At 41.5% G+C, this 18,770-nt stretch overlaps 1 protein-coding gene across 2 annotated transcripts in view; it reads right to left on the bottom strand.

The window, feature by feature from the left end:
- The window catches only part of LOC146391367 (glucosidase 2 subunit beta-like), a 159,593-nt gene that overhangs the window by 8,682 nt on the left and 132,141 nt on the right, over window positions 1–18,770 (bottom strand). The window contains exons 13-14 of one of the 2 annotated variants that reach the window (XM_084924239.1): window positions 12,701–12,791; window positions 12,528–12,599 (exon numbers count right to left, since the gene is read on the bottom strand). In XM_084924239.1, coding sequence (XP_084780365.1) covers window positions 12,528–12,599; window positions 12,701–12,791 — 163 coding nt within the window. The remainder of the gene's footprint in view (window positions 1–12,527; window positions 12,600–12,700; window positions 12,792–18,770) is intronic. The other variant, XM_084924238.1, reaches the window with a different exon arrangement.

The following is an 18,770-nucleotide window of genomic DNA, read 5'->3' as shown; positions in this document are numbered from 1 at the left end:
GTGGAAAAAAGCTTAATTTCAAGGCACCAGGGTGCATAAACATTACTATATGTTACTCTGACCCCGTGACAGACAATATAGCTGAACCCAAATGTGCAAATTGACCCTTCTGGCTCAGTGACAACTTCATTTTCTCATCCAATTTGTCACAGTTTAGCTTTAAGCTGCAGCCATGACACAAATCATGCTCGCTCACACTTGTAGCAGCAGGGTCAGTCTCCTTAAATGATCTGCTTTACTGTATGTATTTTCTTGTTGGCTGATCTACTGCACCTGTTTGAACAGAGCCACAGAGATTCCAAACATTACTATTCAAACAGCGACGAGAAACAAACAAAAAAACAGACGTCTTTTTCTGGTTTTAGAAGAATAACATGGACGAACATATTTTGAGTATGTAAATAGATTAGCGCTGCCAGCGGAGGGTAGAAATCCATTTCCAACCACAGGAAACGAGGGTCCACAAACCCAGACTTCCTTTTTAATGATTAATGATGGAAGATATTGAAGCCATGCTCTTTTTCAGGCTTAAAACGTCCACAATCTTATTTCCAGATATCTGTGTTACAATCCTTTCTTTGTCTGGCCTCTCTTAATGCTATAAAAGGCACCTTCCATCAAAGATAAACCTGTAATAGCAGCGTATTCGGCCAGCTAAAACTATTATCCATACATCTAGTTTGCATTGCTGGTGAGATGGTAAGCCTCGGAGAATCCAGACATGCCTCTTACCCGTGCACATTAGGGAGCCAATTTCATTTAATTTGGTCTCCACTAAGGTGTGATATCTATTGATATACTGAAAAGCAGGTGGAGTTGTGATTTCATTTAATCCAGTGCCCACAAACAGGCCTGCTGTGTGTGTTTATATGTATATATTAGAAACGATGGGGGTGGGACTACAATATGTTGTTGATTATCCAAACTGTCACTTCAGGAATTTGAAACAATACTTTATAGCTGTCAGAGCAGTTTGTTTTTTTTGTTTTAACATATATAATCTAATCCTCATGAAGAGTAATTAGCATTAAAAGAGCTGATTAGGCCCCTTTTCTTCTTCTGATAATGACTTGAGCTGATATAAGCTCCTCTTATTTCTCAAAAATGATGTGGTCGCCAGCGATTCTGTTTTAAACTTCATCGCAGTGCTAATCCGTATGCCTCGAGTGATAAATCCCGAAGATCCACGGCTAATCTCGCTCAACAATGACAGGAGAGTTACCCCCTCTGATACAGCCACAAATCAGCCTTTCAGAAGCAATTATCATTTTGGACAACTCTACTCTGGTGCTGAAACACCCTGCAGATACTGAGCGGGGGGAGAATCTGAGCCAGAAGTGTATTTTTGCATGCCTTAATGGGCATGTCAGAGTGTGAGACCCCAGGCCTTCACTGGAGAGGACCATCAGGAAAAGAAGACCATGGTGGCCTCTTTTAGAACGTTTCCTCAACTATTTTTGCCTACAGAGGTTTCTTTGTATCTATGTAGACATTAGAAAGCTGAAGTCAGTGACACAAAGCATCAACCTATCATGCATTAAAACCAAACTACCTGCATAGAGTATATGCATTCATTAAACATGCTTCACATACAGTTAAATGAAAAAGAAAGTAACCCTCTTTCTGTATCGGGACATATGTGAAGCTTTAATCATAACATGTTACATCATACTATGCTGAAGCAGTAGCAGAATAGAGCATTGCAACCCGTACTGAAGGCTGATTTTAAATGCTTGTTTAGAATTAAAAACCAAAGGTATCAGTGACCAGGCAAAACGGCACACATTGTTACATTCATTTCTAACCTGAAACACAGGTTAGACTTCTCTGAATCTGAGTCTAAGTATGCTACATAGCCAACAAAATAATGACCAGCCTATTTGATTGGTGGGTCAAAAACAACACAGTATGAGAATGATCCCAGACACACTGCCAATGCAGTAAAAGCATACCTGGATAGAAAAACACACAGTGGAACACTATCAGTCATGGATTGGCCTCCTCAGACCTTAACATTAGGCAGTGTAGGATCACCTTGACAGAGAACAGAAAAAAAAAAAGGCAGAAACAGCAACAAGAAGTTGTGTGAAGGTGTGGTCATACTAAATAGAGACTTCTAGAATTCTGTTTTTGTCTATCCATCCATCCATTCGCTTCCGCTTATCCTTTTCAGGGTCGCGAGGGGCGCTGGAGCCTATCCCAGCTGTCTTACGGCGAGAATCAGGGTACACTTGGACAGGTCGCAGGGCTAACATATAGACGGAGACAACCAATCGCACTCACATTCACTCCCCCATTCATACTTATGGGCAATTTAGTGTTTCCAATTAACCTAACCCCACTAAGTGCATGTCTTTGGACTGTGGGAGGAAGTACCCGGGGAGAACCCACACAGTCATACAAAGGACGCATGCTTATATACCATTGTTTATAACAGTTAAAGGGCACATAATGCAGGTTTTCAGCAAATGACTAAAACCAAATTCAACAGTCGGTTAAATCTCTCGTTAGACTCTCCAGTTTAGACTTTATTTTGATAAGTGGAAGTTCAATCACTTTTTTTCTCTTAAGACAAAATTAAACATGCTTTTCAATAAAAAACTCATACTTGTATTCTTCAAAATGGAATCCTCTCTTCTACAAATGGCTTTCATGTGGGCGCCGTGATTAAACATGATGAATTTCACTACCGACAGAACGAGAAAGTCTTGATTGAATCTGCAATGTTTCAGAATGAAGAGTATTTAATGCCAACGTGCTTGAAGCCACAAATATTCGCGGCTATTTTAGGTTCTCACTGGGCTTAGTCGAGGTTAGTGAAAGATTGTAGTTCATTAAAAACAAAGTGAACACAAAGACACCCAAAAAAGGACGTGTTTACTTTAACATTTACTCAAAGGACAAGCTACAAAAACGCAGCAGAGACATTAAACAATCAGGTAGCAATTACATCTCACTGCAAGCGTGTCTGGCAACAAGAAACAGTCGAATAAAAACACAACCGTCACGCCAATTTACCGACAGATAAACGGCTTCAGAGGCGACTCCCATCAGTTTCTGTTACAGAGAGCATCGACATCAAGCCCGCTCCTTCAGAAGCGCTCTATTCATTTGCAGCCATGAAGCGACAGGAACTGTCACATCAGATATGCCAGCTCAGCGTCAAATTACTCATAAAAACTTCTTCAACAACCAGCTCCTTACACTGAATCCTCACCACCTGCAGTACTAATGAAATACAGTACCTATGTTAAGATGGTGTAATGTCTGCACTTATTACTGTCACCTTCCCACTGTAGCATCCACTCATTAGCTGCCGCAGCAAATGAATTATACCTCACAGCTATGCTTTTTGCTGCTTTAACACGGGGTCTGGAGCAGCACGTTAGTCCCCTCACTATGCAGTTAATGCCGTAATCATTTACAGCATGAGAGGGGCCAGGGCACGGCAGGTAGAGAGAGTAATTTGGACGCTGGTGGTTAATTTGGATTTTGCGAAACCGCGCCATAAAATGGAAAAGACGGGGAAAAAAGAAAAGGTTTCATCTCATAGCAAAGCAGCAGAAGCAGCAGCAGGCATTGCTATAACCTTTACTTCCTCATGTCAGGTCACCAATCAGAGAGCAGCCTTCTGAGATGAGCCCAAGCACTGTCATTACTGTGCCAGTCACTGACACTCCTCTCACCCTCCGACCACCCACGGTGCCCAGCACCTTAATAAATAATTCATAGGCAAAGGAACATGTGAAGGGCACATGCTCAGTCAGGGCTTTGCTTTCAATTCGTTTCATATGACTGACACACAAAGAAGACACATTGCCTTTTTTCAAGCATATTTGGGATGCAAGTTTTCAGAACCGGACTGAGATGCATCGTTACGTGTAACAGCGTACGAACGAACTCACCTTCAGCACGCGGGCTACGTAAAGACACGCTTCTTTGTTTTGCCGCACACTTCTCCTAAGGTGGAGCGCGCTGACCCACGTCATCGCTGTGGAATTGTAAAACACAACAGGCGCGGCGAGTTGTGTTTTGCATTCGCCGCACAGACGGCACGCCGAGGCCATTTTATGCGCGGTTATGAAGCAGAGTCGGGGTGCATATTTCATCAACACCTCCTGACAGATATGAATCAGGGCTGATGTCAAACCCAAATCAGTATTCTGTTAACAGCTCACTTGTGCCTCATTAACGACTGGGCTAGATGTTGCCATGACTACCCAGCAGAAAGGCCATCGGGGGTTCACAGTGTCAGCGCCCCACTCCCCATCACTTTAACCCTCTCCTCAGACACACAAGAGTCATTACCCCTTGATAGCGCGTGGGCTGTTAAGTGCAGGGACCATATATCATAAAAACATTAGGAACAGATATATATATTTATATATAGGTCTTTCATTTCTTATATCAGTGAGGATGTTATATAAATGAATTTCTGTATCTGCCTGGCTGTCAGAGTGGGCTGCACTAGTGTACTATTGTATGATCCTGCGGGCTGCCATGTTTCCAGGTAAAGAGGGCCCCTCTCCTCACTAATGGCACTCCAGCGAATGACCTTGACAGCTTGAAAACGAGCACATTAAGTAGAACACTTAAATGTATAATTATGCACTTGTTCCAGTGGAACCGTCGCTGCTCTGTAGGTTAAATCATTATGGCTTAGATAAGATGAAACAAATAAATAATTAAAATAAATACTTTTTTTTTTTTTTACCCGCTCTCTCTCTCTCCCCCCCACAACTGCCTATCAAAACAATTAAGGGATTGGCTTTGATATGAACACATGAAAGGGAGCATCCCTGCACTCATTAAGTGAGCACATAAAAACATAGAAAAGCGGAGCAACAAACAGTCATTAGTCTTTTTGCCACGCGTGGAAATGCAGCGCGCCTACTTTCCACGTGACGGGTCGACTATTATGCATTAACACTGAACTCGCTTGCAACAAGAAACTTTGCAAATAATTAAAAAAAAAGGGGAAATATTAGCTCTAGAAAAAGGTGAGAGTTCTTCAAAAGGATCGGCCTGCTGTAAATATAACCCGGGTGCGATGTCGAGCGTACAGAGACATTGTAATGCCGCTAAGTTCTAACAATAAACAAGTTATATTTGCTCGCATATAAGCGAACCACCTGCAGCAGCACGGTGGGTGTTGAAGGATTAAACACTATGCCATAACATTAGTCAGAAAATATCGTTTTATGCATAATGCCAATTCTATATCGAGACAAAATTTAAGAGGGAATCCGCGACTTGAATGAACCAAAGCGGCTGAAAGCAGCGGCGGCGTTTTTATAAGCGTTATTTGTGTTTATTAGTCTGTGGCGACAATGTGTGTTTGTGCTGTACAGATATCCTATTGATCTAGCCCACCCACTGCCTCCCAAAATTAAACTGTTGCAAGCAACACAATTTGTAACAATGCAAATTATACAAAATTTAATCTTGGGGAAAGCAGCCTTTACAGTTTACACTGGGTTCAGTACTGCCAAAGGGCTGGAGCTGTGAAACTGCTGCATTTATAATAATGTTGATTCATTTTTGTTGTCCTCCATATATACATACAGAGAGAGAGAGTATGTCTAGGTGGAGGTTTAAAACCAAATTTTAATGAACTTCTCTGATTTGTGGCCTTTAACAAACCATTTCCCATGAGACCTAGCCAGTTAAATGTCACCAGTTCAACAGAACAAGGACATGGGTGAGCTGAGGGGCCGTGGCAGTGGGAAAGAGAGTGAATATTGAGTGCGTTAAACACAAAAAACCCCCATATAAACAACATCTTAAACCCATTAACGTCAAGTGTGTCATATTTGGTAGATGAGTTTTGGTGAGCGTTGAGACCTCACATAAAATGTAAATAAAGAGTACAATAAAGCAGTAAATGTAGTAGAAATTATTTTTTTTTAAAATACACATTTTCAGTTGGTTGAATAAAGACAAGTTTCAAAAAATTAGACTTTTCTGGCTAATATTTCATGGTTCTGGCTTTGCGTGGCCATGAGGATGTGTGTGGTTATTATAGATGTGGAGGATGTAGGTTGTGGTTATGTCTATGTGCATGCTGCTCCACTGCAGCCTTTTTGTTGGAGGTAATGTTAAAAATTCAACTAGAGTCACTAAAATTCTGAATCCTAACATTTCTCACGAACACGTTACACAGATTTGTGAAATCTTTAAAAAAAAAAAAAACTTTCCAAAAAATCAGCTAATAGCAACCTGAAAGTGACACATTATTAGATCATAATTTCATTCGTAGCCACCAATCCAAGTAAGGTTATTTCGTTGGGAGACGATGATGTGCATCGCTCCTGTCTCGGGTCGATGTTCAGTTGCTTTGTGCTCATTTGTAATCTGCTAGTGCTCAAGTGGTTTTACAGTAATAATCTTAGAACTCCCTCATGATTGCCGTGCAATGAAATGGCCACCTATCGAGATAATTAGCGACGGTGCTTTTCTCCTGTTTATGCGTGTGCAGCGCTGCAGAAAACTGCGAGTGAATAGTAATCAATCTAAAAATGAGAACGGAGCGATATGTTTTCCATCAGGACCTCATTCCTTTTTAATGCTTCTAAAAAGACGTGGCGCTTTTCAGCTGTATTCATGAGGAACTGACTCTTATCGATCCACTGAGCATATTTCATATTACCATGGTCATATGAAAAGAGTGGCCTCTCCTTTCTTAGGTTTGTGCTAATAAATTTGCTCAAACTAGTGCCTGAAGGCATTTGAATAGCTGCATTTTTTTTTTTTACATTTTTTTGGTCAGTATCTGGGAAAATTTTCCTCCATAACGTTCTGGTGATCTTTTGTGTGGTCATGTGGTCAACATGGGGTCACGTAAGTGAGCTTAGCCACAGGTGTGAGAAAACGCTAGCCCGAGAAAACGCCACTCTGGAAGTGGCATACGTACGTCTGCCGCATACCGGCACAAACAGCCGCCCTATTTGTATTTTTCACGGTGGCCAGCACATCCCACTCTCTCTGGGGTTGCTCTGCGCTGTCATTTCAACTGCCTGGCTCCTTCGCAGTGGGCATACACAGTCATTCACTGTGGTTTCAATGTTGCTAGGCTACCTCACTTCTCCACTGTTTTCTGTTTGAAAATCTACTGTTCAATAAAGCAGTTCAAGGGAGACCTGTGGGTTTGAATACTGAGCGATATGAACCAGCAGGAGTAACTGACAACACTAATAGCCTTTTTTTTCCCTTCCCCCCGTTTCACAATACTCTTTCTTTTTCTCCCTTGACTCGATAGCACACTAGCACAATCTGCGCCTACCTCTACAGCCCATGCATCGGCTTCAATCATAATATTCATATAGTGCAACATTTATAACCTTTCCTTATTAAATTTCCCTATTTTGAAAGTGTGAGCCTGAGTCATAGGTGTGGTGTAAATCTTCCCTTTGTAGTCTTCCACTGTTCTTTTATGGCTTGTCTGCTTATAGTCGCCCAGCAGTGTGTCTAGGAGTTACTATTATTCTTGTTTTGTCTATCCTGTTTTCAGCTTTGGATGTTGGGCGCATTCCAAGCTTGGACTGTCAAACACGGCGTGTTTCCAAGGGCAAAGGGTGAGCAAGCAAGCTGCTCGCCGGCCCCTGCAATGCTTTTTTGTTCCCTCCCTCCTCGTGTGCTTTCAATGATGATGAGTGTAGAGCGGTCTGACCCCGGCACAATAGAAGGCCCAGCTCCTTGAACTTTGCGGGGCAACATACGCTGGCCCCCATGACCCTGACTGCGTGGCCACCTGATTTCCCCAGAGTCCCAAAACAAAAACTCATTGGATGACCCCTCGACTGATCCCGTCCTCCTTCGCAGATACATTTAAATCATCCCATCCTCCTCTGTCTGCAGGAAAACGCATCTTTATTAATAAGACACCGTCACTCCCTTAATGCATTTTCTTCCTCTTTTGGTTTTGTGTGGCCACACATTTCAAATCTTTAACAGGATTTGTGTTTTTTTTACATTGTTTATAATCTTTTATTGCATTTGGCGCAAATTGTTTAATGTTAAGAAATTAGTTTGTTTGTTGGTATCACTACAGCTCAATCTGTTTCCGTGTGGTTAGCCTAGTGCGAGTTTAAAGGCACCTTCATAAATATTTCTGATTTACTACAGCCAGACATTGTGATGACGGCATACCTTCCAGAGATGGGTTTTCTGTAACTGTTGTGGATATAAAGAAAAACAGGAGGGTTTAAACATTAGGCTAACTGCTTAAATGTTGACAAAGCACTTTGTGGAAACTCTTTTAAAAGTTAAATATGTTTAATGCAGTAAAAGGTTAAAGCCTGAAGGAATCTTTGGTCCTGATTCCAGTTTTATCAGCAGCATGAAATTAGAAAACAACAAAAGAAGCTGCTAGTTTGCCAACACAATCAATTCTGTTCAATCCATTTTAATTTTTATATCGTCAAAAAACAACAAAAATCGCCTCGTGTCACTTTATACTGTAAGGTAAAGACCCTACAATCATAGAGAGACAGAAGCTCAACAATGAGATGACCCCTTATAAGCAAGCACTAGGTGACAGGGGGAAGGAAAAACTCCCTTTTAACAGGAAGAAACCTCCGGTAGAACCAGGGAGGGGCAGCCGCCTGGGGCAGTGGGGCAGACCGACTTAAAAATGGTAAATGAACTTATTTAGCACCTTTCTACTCAATTTGAGCACTCAAAGCACATTCTACCACGAGTCTGATTCACCCAGTCACACACATTATTTGATCTGTTATCTAACAAACGCACTCAGGTAAACGTACTCAGTCCACTCAGGGTTCGGTATCTTGCCCACAGATACTTCGACACATGGATTGTAGGAGACAGATCAATCCACCGACCTTCATATAGGTAGATAACCTGCTGACCACCTGAGGCACCAAATAGCTCATCACTGAGGGAAAACTAAACTACCTGGTTTACTTAGGCCTCAGTGACTGTGAGTGAGAGTGTCTCAGACTGCTTGCACACATCTTCTGTGCTCAGTATAGATGACTTCTGCAATCTGCTAGTGACCACAGCAATCACTAAGAGGTTTTTGGTGCAGAACCCGCTTTGCAATCGATTTCACTATCCAGCAACTTCTCGCCAACTGGTTGGGGAATACACAATTTTCCCCCGTGACCCGTGCGACTGGGGCCTTGGGTCAGCACTAACTGGATGACACAGCAGGACAATAACCTTAAACATTAAAGCAACTCTAGCACACAATGATTTTCAACAAAGAAAATCTGTGTTTTGGAGCGGTCCAGTCAGAGCCCAGACATCCAGCCATTCACACCAGACACACTAAGAATATGGCTAAACTGAAGCAGTTCTCTAAGGAAGAACGGTCCAAATTTCCTCCCACGTTGTAAGGAGTGATCTCAATACCACATTGGCTTTTTGGAAATTAATGTGACATGCTGGTGACAATATGATCAATGTTCTGTTTGTTAACACAGTATTAATTCTCTGCATGTGGTGTTTCTCCATCAAACAAATTGTAACGGCAGTGCTTGCAATACCTCACATAAGCACAGAGGTAGCAAGAGATCTGCCCGCGTGCGTCTCTGTTTGGACTTTTCCAGAAGCATTTAGCAGCTCTGCATTTGCTGTCTTGTCAATGTACCTAGCATGTCTGCCCTTTGAGGAGGAGGGCGGGGGTGGGTACCACGGGGACATTATGAAGATGGACGACGCTGTCACGTTGGGATAGTGTTTGTCGCAATGCAAGCATTTTCTCCTATTCTATTATCATTATCATGGCTGATGTTAGTGTTACAATAGCCATTTCAGGAAGCGCTTGTGACGCCGAGGCCGAAAGGCAGGAAAGCTAAATGGAAAACAGAGATATTGGAATTCAAGAGGTGAATATGTGTTGTATAATATCTGCGTTTACAGATAATTGGAAGCACAGAGTGACTGCTGTGCCTTATGAAATCTTTGGCAGTGTGTGGCCACAATATAAGAGCGAGCAGCTGCAAAAGAAAGCGTTGCCAGGTTGATTTATTGTTCCTCGCAAACATTTGTGTAGTTAATGGTCTAACGCCAAACTATGCTGCAAAACCAAGCATGAAGGAAGGTTAAGGCTCAAGGTACAATTTCAACTTTTATGAGCCGTGACACACTTCGCAAACTGTGCAGGCCGCGAGCCGTAATCGAAATTCGGCAGCGGTGCCATCAATTTAATGCCGCAGAAACGTAACACGACTAATCCAAATTAGTCAAAAAATCGTACGAGCGAGTATTAGCAATGTCATCGCCAGGACAGCCACGCTTCCAGTGGGAGGCCGCGCATGGCAATGCTGTTTCTCTGACACCACCGCCACCTCTTCTCTGTCTCACATGGTTGTCCTTTAGGATGCTGGAGCAGGTGTGATAAATGCTGCCGTTTAAATCAAAGCACTCCCCTCTCCCTCCTCACCCCCTCTGGGGAGAAAGAGGAGGCCTCCATGCAGATTGATATCAGGAGGCCCGGCCACATCCTGCAAGGCCTGACTGATGGTCTGTCTGGATAAAAAAATGAACTTTATACCCACCATGCGAGCTATGATTCATGTGCCTCCCCTCCCCCTTTGCCTCAGCTGAAAGCAGTCCACCTTCACTACACGCACTCTGGAAACAGTATAGTACATCATATAGAGCCGCACAGCCCGCCTACACCCAGAAAATACCAATGAGGTATATGTGATAACAACTTATATTAAGCTAGCATTATTATTTTTCTCTGACTTCTATGGAAAAATCCAACATTGTGTTTAGTCTTAGTCATCAGCGTGAAAAAACGCAGGAATGTGGGGAAAAAATAAATAAATATACATTTGAAATCTGTCCCTCGAGTCCTGTTTGGCAGAGATTTTGGCGTGTTTGACCATTGATTTCGTTTAGTCCTTCTGCCCTTCCATACCATGATGAGTGACAGGCAGGCAGAAGCACTGGGGTCACATTACTCACAGTTAGCATTCTGTTCTTCCTCTTTCCTGCACTAAAAACATGGTGAAGCATTGCACTTTACGCTCCAAAAGTGAGCAGATAGTGTGGGAGTTGATGGTGGAAAAAAAGAAAAGAAGAAGAAGAAAACAGCTCTGCTTTAGATTCCAATTAATTTTCCACCTGAAAGGGGAAAAAAAACCCACTGTATCTGCACGGAAGAATAATTGCAGTTAAATTATCTCGAGTCTTACTTCAAGTTGGGCCCTAATGGCATCACATCTCAAAGCAGACAAAATGTTTTGACTCCGTGTCGCAAATTTTCCACGGCCATTTTAGACCTTTTTATTATCCGTCCGCAAAACAAGTTGTTAGTCTGTGTGGCCGCTGAGTGGAAAAAAACACCAGCGCAACTCGGTCTTCCTCTTAGGGGAGGAGCTGACGTGGATCATAAAAGCTTTTTGCATAGGTGTCAGTGTGGATGGAATAGGTTTTCCATAATTGCAGCCTATAAAAGTGTCGGGTGACGGACAGCCAAGGCTAATGAGAGAGTGGAAAAGGACAGTGAGGCGACATCCCATAATTATCACCTCAAATCAAAAATTCATAAGAGAAGAAAAAGTAAGTAAATAAACAGGAAAAAAACAACCGTTTGATGTATGCTTTCTTTTTTCTTCTTGTTTTTGACAGAGATGTTACGGTGAAGAGAAAGGTGAGGTGATGTGGTCGCTGAAGCGAAACTAATGACTGAATAACAGCCAGCGTTTAAAGTCACACATGATAAAAATACAATTAAGTAGTAGATATTTCACTGGTATATACTGCTTAACAGCAGATAGATCTCCAAAGAATCAAAATAAAAAGGTTTATGACAATTAAAGGTGCATTTCAGTGGGGACTGAGTGGCTTCTTTCATAGCACACGGACTTCTTGATGCACACCTGTGTCCAACAGTTGACAAAGCCATTCCCCAAAGGTAAGGTAAAAGACCAGAATGTAAACCTTTTGATGAAATTGAAACCCTTGGAGGCTGAGGAAATATAACCCCAGCAGTCTATGAAAGCTGCTCCGTTTTGTCATTGATCAAAAAGTATTAAAAATATAATAAAGATCTGTTAGTGACTGATTAAAGGTCATACGAAGCTAACAGAGATTGAATAACAATAAAAAAGAATCAATAGTGCAAATATTGGTCTTAGGGTAACTTCATATGAGCACTGTAACAATGATTAAAGAGCTTTCTGGGGAGTGCAGCGGTGGGATTTGTTTCAGGTCGAATCGTGAAATGAACAATGCTGTCACTGAATTTATCTAATTGGTATAAATAAGACAAAATGCCCTTCTTGGCTTTTAGTGCACGATGAAAGCCCAGGGGAGGGAAAATGTATGTGAATTGTACTAGAAGTGCTTTGTGGCTTCATATTAAAATATTGACTATGCTCTGCTATAGAATCTCAGGCCACAGTACTCAGAGTACTGCTAAGCGCTTTGGAAAGATGTCGTTCTATAAACTGTCTTTAATTTTTTCCCACTTGATCCCAGACATACCCCGGCTGGTCAGTGATTGGGATTTTAACTGTGTGCACAAAAGAAACAGTGATTGAGGTACTTACCCTAATGAGACCTCTACTCCTGCCGTGCTCTTTTGTGTAACTTGATTGAATGGGCACAGGGTATAAGTATACCTGCAGAGACAAAATGAAAACCAAACGTACTCACTAAATACATTTTTACTGTTTTACTTAAAATATTGTTTGTGTCAGAGTGGGATTCTCTACTTTCTCACCAATATGCTGCCATTGAAGATATTACTGTAGATTTTAGCTGGTCCCAGATAAAAGTTCAAGTTGGTAACCATCACAGTTCTCAGGACCATTCTACATCAGGACAAAAGGAACCTTTGACTGATGTACTATCATGGCATAAGCAAAGATATTGGTGCAACACCGGCAACCACCATATATACAAAAGAAATTAGCAAGGACATTTTGAAAGCACTCTGGACGATGTTACATTTTATGCAAAAAAAAATCGCTCTAAAAATCTAGAGGTTTTCTAGTAAAGTCCAGGCTTTATTAAGGGTTTATTTTGACTTATCAAAGGAAAAAAACAAATGGCAGCATTTTCTGTGAACTATGTGGGATAGATGAAGATGAACAAAGATTATAAAACAGTAAAAGACCACAGCAACCAAAGAATATCTGACCAATTATGGATGATGGTAATATCAGCACACTGTTACCTTATATAACATTGTATATTTAGCAATGTAGAGAAAATAGTGAGATGTTATTTTAAAAGAGCACAAAGTCAGTGCCATTAGCCACACGTCCATTTCCAGTTAAATTGTTTTGCTGAAACCGCACACAAAAAGTACAGAACTCTGAACCCGGTGTCATCTCACTTACATAGCTGTACATAGCTGCTGCTGTACATACTGCCAGCTAGCTAATATGCTGGCATTAGCATACTGACTTGCAGTTTGAAATGAAACAAAGTCCCATTGGGAATGCAATTCTCGGTGGCCCACCTCAGTGGACAGTTACCCTCATGAAGCCCTTGAGGGTGCATATATCTAATTTGGTAAGTTGTTCATGGGCGCAGCCAACATACTCAACCCTGCTGCTCAACCCACAAATGCATTTTCCTTATGTGGCACCATTCAAGGGGAAATAAACAGGTCTTCCAACCGTATAACATTTATTGCCAAGAAGTACTGTTAAAACAAAGAAACCATTGACCAAACTTTTGTGCCAAGTTTAGTTGAACATTTAGCATGTACTCCAGTAGCTGGTGGAGACTAAACCTCTCTGGATGCAACATTGTAACAAAACAATTACAGTTACATAACGATATTTCAAAGTTATGGTTACTCTGAAAAACTTGACAAAATAATTCCCATAGCTGACACAAGCAGAACTTAAAGCAAGTTATAGTCAATACTCTAGAAGTCAACTAAATCAAAGCTATCTTGTCTAGTCTGTCCTGGCTCAATGGCTTCCCACAGCGACAAAAGATGCCACTATCATCACTAATCTACTAACAAACTGATCAAAGACAATCATGGTGAAACTTACAGGAGGAAAGCCGGCCTGGTTTACTTCCTTGACATCCGAACTATTACAGTGGCTGTTATGAGAGGATGCCCACAGTCGAAACAAGAGGAGAGACAATGAGTGAGGGAGGGTGGAGGGAACGAAAATGGCTATGGTGTAAAAAAATAGACGTGGGCTGGGAAGTGTAAGGGCGACGAAGAACCGTGTGCGAGAATAGGAAGATGAAAGAAATGAAAACGATGAACATCAGAGACAGCGGGGCAGAAAAGAGGTAAGTGATTGGCTGTCGAGTTCATTTGCTGTTATTTACACTTGCTTGCGGATTGAATTAAATACGGCTCATTTTTGAGACTTTTATTTAGTCATTCATCCTTTCATGTCTGCCCTGTATTTCACTGCTCAAACATAAGGAGAAAAAATAACGAGCATCTGCAGCACTACTATGATGTCGGCAAGAAATGCAGCCCCACATGTCTCAACAACTCTTGGATTGACTGCAATGGAATTTGGTACATTTATGGTGCATTCATGCAGTGATGATAATACTTTGTGTTGCAAAATATTGCCTCATTTTTTATTTCTTGGCTGACACGGGGACCTCTGCATAAAGGGAAGCACACAACACTCAAGCTTTACATTAAATGAGATTTATTTATAAGGGTCTATATGCACAGCAGGATCAAGAGTGAGTCAACAAGAGGTCAGACTTAGTGAAGGAAACAATGTTTTGTGATTGAGTTTGAAATTAATTTAATCCTTAAGAGTTACAACATAAACTTTGATGAAAATGTTAACCTCGATTTAGCCTTATGTAGCTTCCTAGCTTACCTTTGTAAGCTAGGATGCAAAATAATGACATTCAACAATAATGCCTAGAGTGCATTTTATTCATTGGCACCTTTCTTACGCAGAATAATAAAAACTGTCTGCTTTCCAGGTATTTAGCTGCTAGTCTATTCACGCTGCAGGACTCACGGCCGATTGTAGCCCAATCATCTTTCTGCTCGCCTTCTTTAAACCAATCAGCCTTCACTCTGCATCCTTTAAATCCCACTGTTTGTCTTTCATTCTCCCTTGCAGACTCTTTTGTCCAACCCACCTCCACCAAAGCCTCCATGTGATCCCTTAATACCATCAGGGTCTAGACAGTCCTGCTCTAATTCCTATCACTTCTGGGATTTCATTCTGCTGTGATGGGCCATCAGCATCTAACCACCAAATAGCATAATTGAGTTCTGCAGATCAATAATTAATGTTCAATTCCTTCTAATGGCTTCTTTGCTTGGGATCATTGCTCTGCTGCATGATCCAGTCTGGGCCAAGCTTGAACTATTGGACACACGACCTCATATCTGACGCTACAATACTTATTATTGCATTGCAGACTGTAAGAAGCTCAAGTCCTGCAGCTGCAAAACCGCCCAAATCATCACACCTCCACCATCATGCTTTACAGTCAATATGAGGTGTTTGTGCCGTGGTTTGGTTTTCGACAAATGTGATGCTGACTGGACATCTCCACTTTGGTTTTATCTCTCCGAAGGACATTGTTCCACATGTCTCGTGGTTTGTTCAGATGTAGCTTTGTTGTTTTAAGGGAGAACAAGCAAACTGCCAAATCATCTGCTCTTATGGTCACACTAAAAATCAAGCAAGTGGAATGATTAGCAGCACCCGGCTGCTCTAATAAAGGTCTACATATTTTTTCCCCATGACTATGTATGACCAACACAAAGTATTTCTTTGTGCTGTTCAAAACCCACATCTTGACTATTAACCAATCAGTATTTGACATTCTAACTTTAACCACTGATTGTTTATTCAGACATCTTCTTGATCCACTCTTTCCTGCTGTGTATACAGAACCCTGTAATGGGTCAATAGCATTGTTATTATCACAATATATTTTAAAATCACAAATGCAACATTAAATATGTTGCCACTTTAAATTTTAAAATTAAAGAAATATGTTTAAATGAGTTGTGGACTAATTTATTAAATTTTTATTTACATTACATAGTTGTCATAAGTGCTGTAGCTTAATGCTTTGTTTGCACGCTCATATTAAACATTAGCATGTGATTATCCTAATATGGGTATAGGCTCTGCTTCCCAGAATCTACACCCAGAATATTCAGCTCCAAAGTCACATGAAAAGTCAGCAGGAGACCTACAACTGAATTAAGATCAATGAAGACCTCATGTAACTGGTTTCTATCATGATCCGATAAAAGCAAAACTGATTGCCAAATAGGACAATGTGATATGTGCCAAGTAGCTTCCCATGCTAAATAAAATAATAATTAATAAATTTGAATTCCCTCTCGACATTGGCTTCATTGTTCCTTATACAAGCCAGGAGATTCATTAAGTTTGTAAAGCAGGTGTTTCAGCAACAACAAACATCCTCATCTGAACTCAAACAGATGGCACCTGATAGACAGAAGCACAGTGAGCGAAAGAAGGGGGTGGCGGTGGAAAAGTACGAAATGAAAAAGCTATCAATTGATTCCCAGAAGGGAGTACCCCTCTATGTCCGTACCTCTTTTCTCCCTCTCTTACCCTCAAGGCAAAGCCATCTATCCCTGTACACTTTTGCTGACACGCCATCACTGTGCCAAAAAAAATAAAAATACGGCCAGGCTATTTGTGTGTGAGGGCACTGTGATTTGACCTTGGATGCTCTTCTCCGTGTGGCAGTCTGCAAGAAAACAAAGCAGGCATAGCAACACAGAAAATGTGTCGCTGGGTAAAAAAAAAATTGATTAGAGATTAGAAATGCCGAGCAGACTGTGATGCAGGTTGATTAGCTGCCTGTCTGCAAGACAGACACTTCACATTTCCCATGTTATATAAATGGGACATAGCAGAAAGGTCAAAGAGGCACATTTACACAAACTGTCTCTGGCTATCCTAAGCAAGTGAGCACAGTGTGACATGAAGGAGGAAGTATTCGTGAGATGGATGGGCAGTGACAAAGGCTTTGAGGAGAAGAGACTGACAGTGCTGGAAATATAAGACTAAGAAGGAGCCAGGAGAACAAAGACAGAGGGAAGGGCAAGACAGAAGGATAAAAAGAATAAAAGTGCGCAAAAGAGAGTAGGAGGGAATCAAAGTGTGCTGGTGGTGACGCTCTGCATATGAATCACCAACTGCACAGGCCTCGAATATGACAGATGATGACGTGCAACACGGGAGACTGAGTGGAGGATGCAAAAGAAAGAGAAGGAAAGGGAGAACACGATAGGTGACTAAATAAATCTTTGAAAATGATTAGAAGCAGAAAATCAGAAACGACAAGACTGATCCTCCCATTAAGGGCCTGAACTCCAACGCCCACCGCTCGATCTACGACCTTGTTCCAATGCAGCTCTGGCACTAGCCACGATAAGTTGGTAACACTGTGTCAAACTTTGGCAGGTGTTCTAGGGCCTGAAGGTACACATTTACAGAATAAATATCTTAGATGCAACCACTTAGCCCCTCAGGCTTTATTTCATGCTTCACCGGAGCAGCAGGCTCAGTTCAATCATAGATCTGTTGATTTCATAAAGGAAAACTAGTTCTGTATTGAAATTCTCCCCAGTTTAACTCAATTTACATATAACACACAATCACAAAGATTAGTCTTAATGGTGGACGAATTAAGATATTCCAACCATCACACTAATAAATTAGTGAACCTTTGTATGTGATTGTCTGTTCATCTGGACAACTGGTTATTCAAACTACTTTAAACTTGCTGGTTCTATTGTTAGGGACATGACTAAGTGCATTATTGAGTGTCAGGTTGTTTGCACGATGGGTGGTCTTATTTTAGAAGGCCCTCTGTCTAATGTGCTAGGAAGTAGTTGTATTAAAGCGACAGTTGAGTGTACTGTATGATGTAGTCATCTGAGTCACAGTTTAGACCAGGCTTGGCCAACTCCAGGCCTCGAGGGCCGGCGTCCTGCAGGTTTTAGATATCAACCTGGGTCAACACACCTGAATCAAATGATTAGTTCATTAGCAGGCATCTGGAGAACTTCAAGACATGTTGAGGAGATAATTTAGCCATTTAAATCTGCTGTGTTGGATCAAGGACACATCTAAAACCTGCAGGACACCGGTCCTCAAGGCCTGGGTTTGGACACCACCCAATGACAGTAGGCTGGATTTGGCATAACGTCATCATCTTCCATGACTTAAAAAGGATGTCACCAGTTCATACAAGAAATTTTTAAAACCTGATAAAGAAATCTCCACTGGGTGACATCCACCTTGCTAAAAGTGGGCAATGTGCTAGTATTTCAAATAGCTGTATACACACTGTGTCTTGTAAGGCCTCAGTCACATGGGCCTAGAGACCCCGGGAAATCTCTGGTTGCCAGCGAAAATGTGTACCTCCCACCCAGTTGATGGCTAGTCTCGAAGAGAGCACTACACCAAAAACCTGCCTATGGCTACTATGGTTGCTAGCAGATTGCTGTGGTTGGCTGTAGTTTGCAAGGAATGTGCCGATAATCAACTACTGTCCAGGTGGGAGGTTTTGGTGCAGCACCAAATACCTCTTTCACCTAGCAACCTCTGGCAACCACTCACCAAGTGCTTGGGGAATACACATTTTTAGCTAGCAACCAGTGGTTCCTGGAAGGTTGCCAACCGGTCTCTATATTTCACAGAAAGCATTTTAAAGAAATTCAATAATAAAATATATGCGTGTAACTAGAGTGTACTTATTTAGAAAACACTGAAATGTTTACAAACTACCTGTGTAACCTAAATGGAGAACTTTAAGTGCCACTGTAAATTGTGTTCTGT

The sequence above is a fragment of the Perissodus microlepis genome, chromosome 3, assembly GCF_051167445.1.
Source record: "Perissodus microlepis isolate ML-2025 ecotype Zambia chromosome 3, ASM5116744v1, whole genome shotgun sequence".
In the NCBI taxonomy this organism is placed as follows: Eukaryota; Metazoa; Chordata; class Actinopteri; order Cichliformes; family Cichlidae; genus Perissodus; species Perissodus microlepis.
This window is presented reverse-complemented; position numbering and strand designations above follow the sequence as displayed.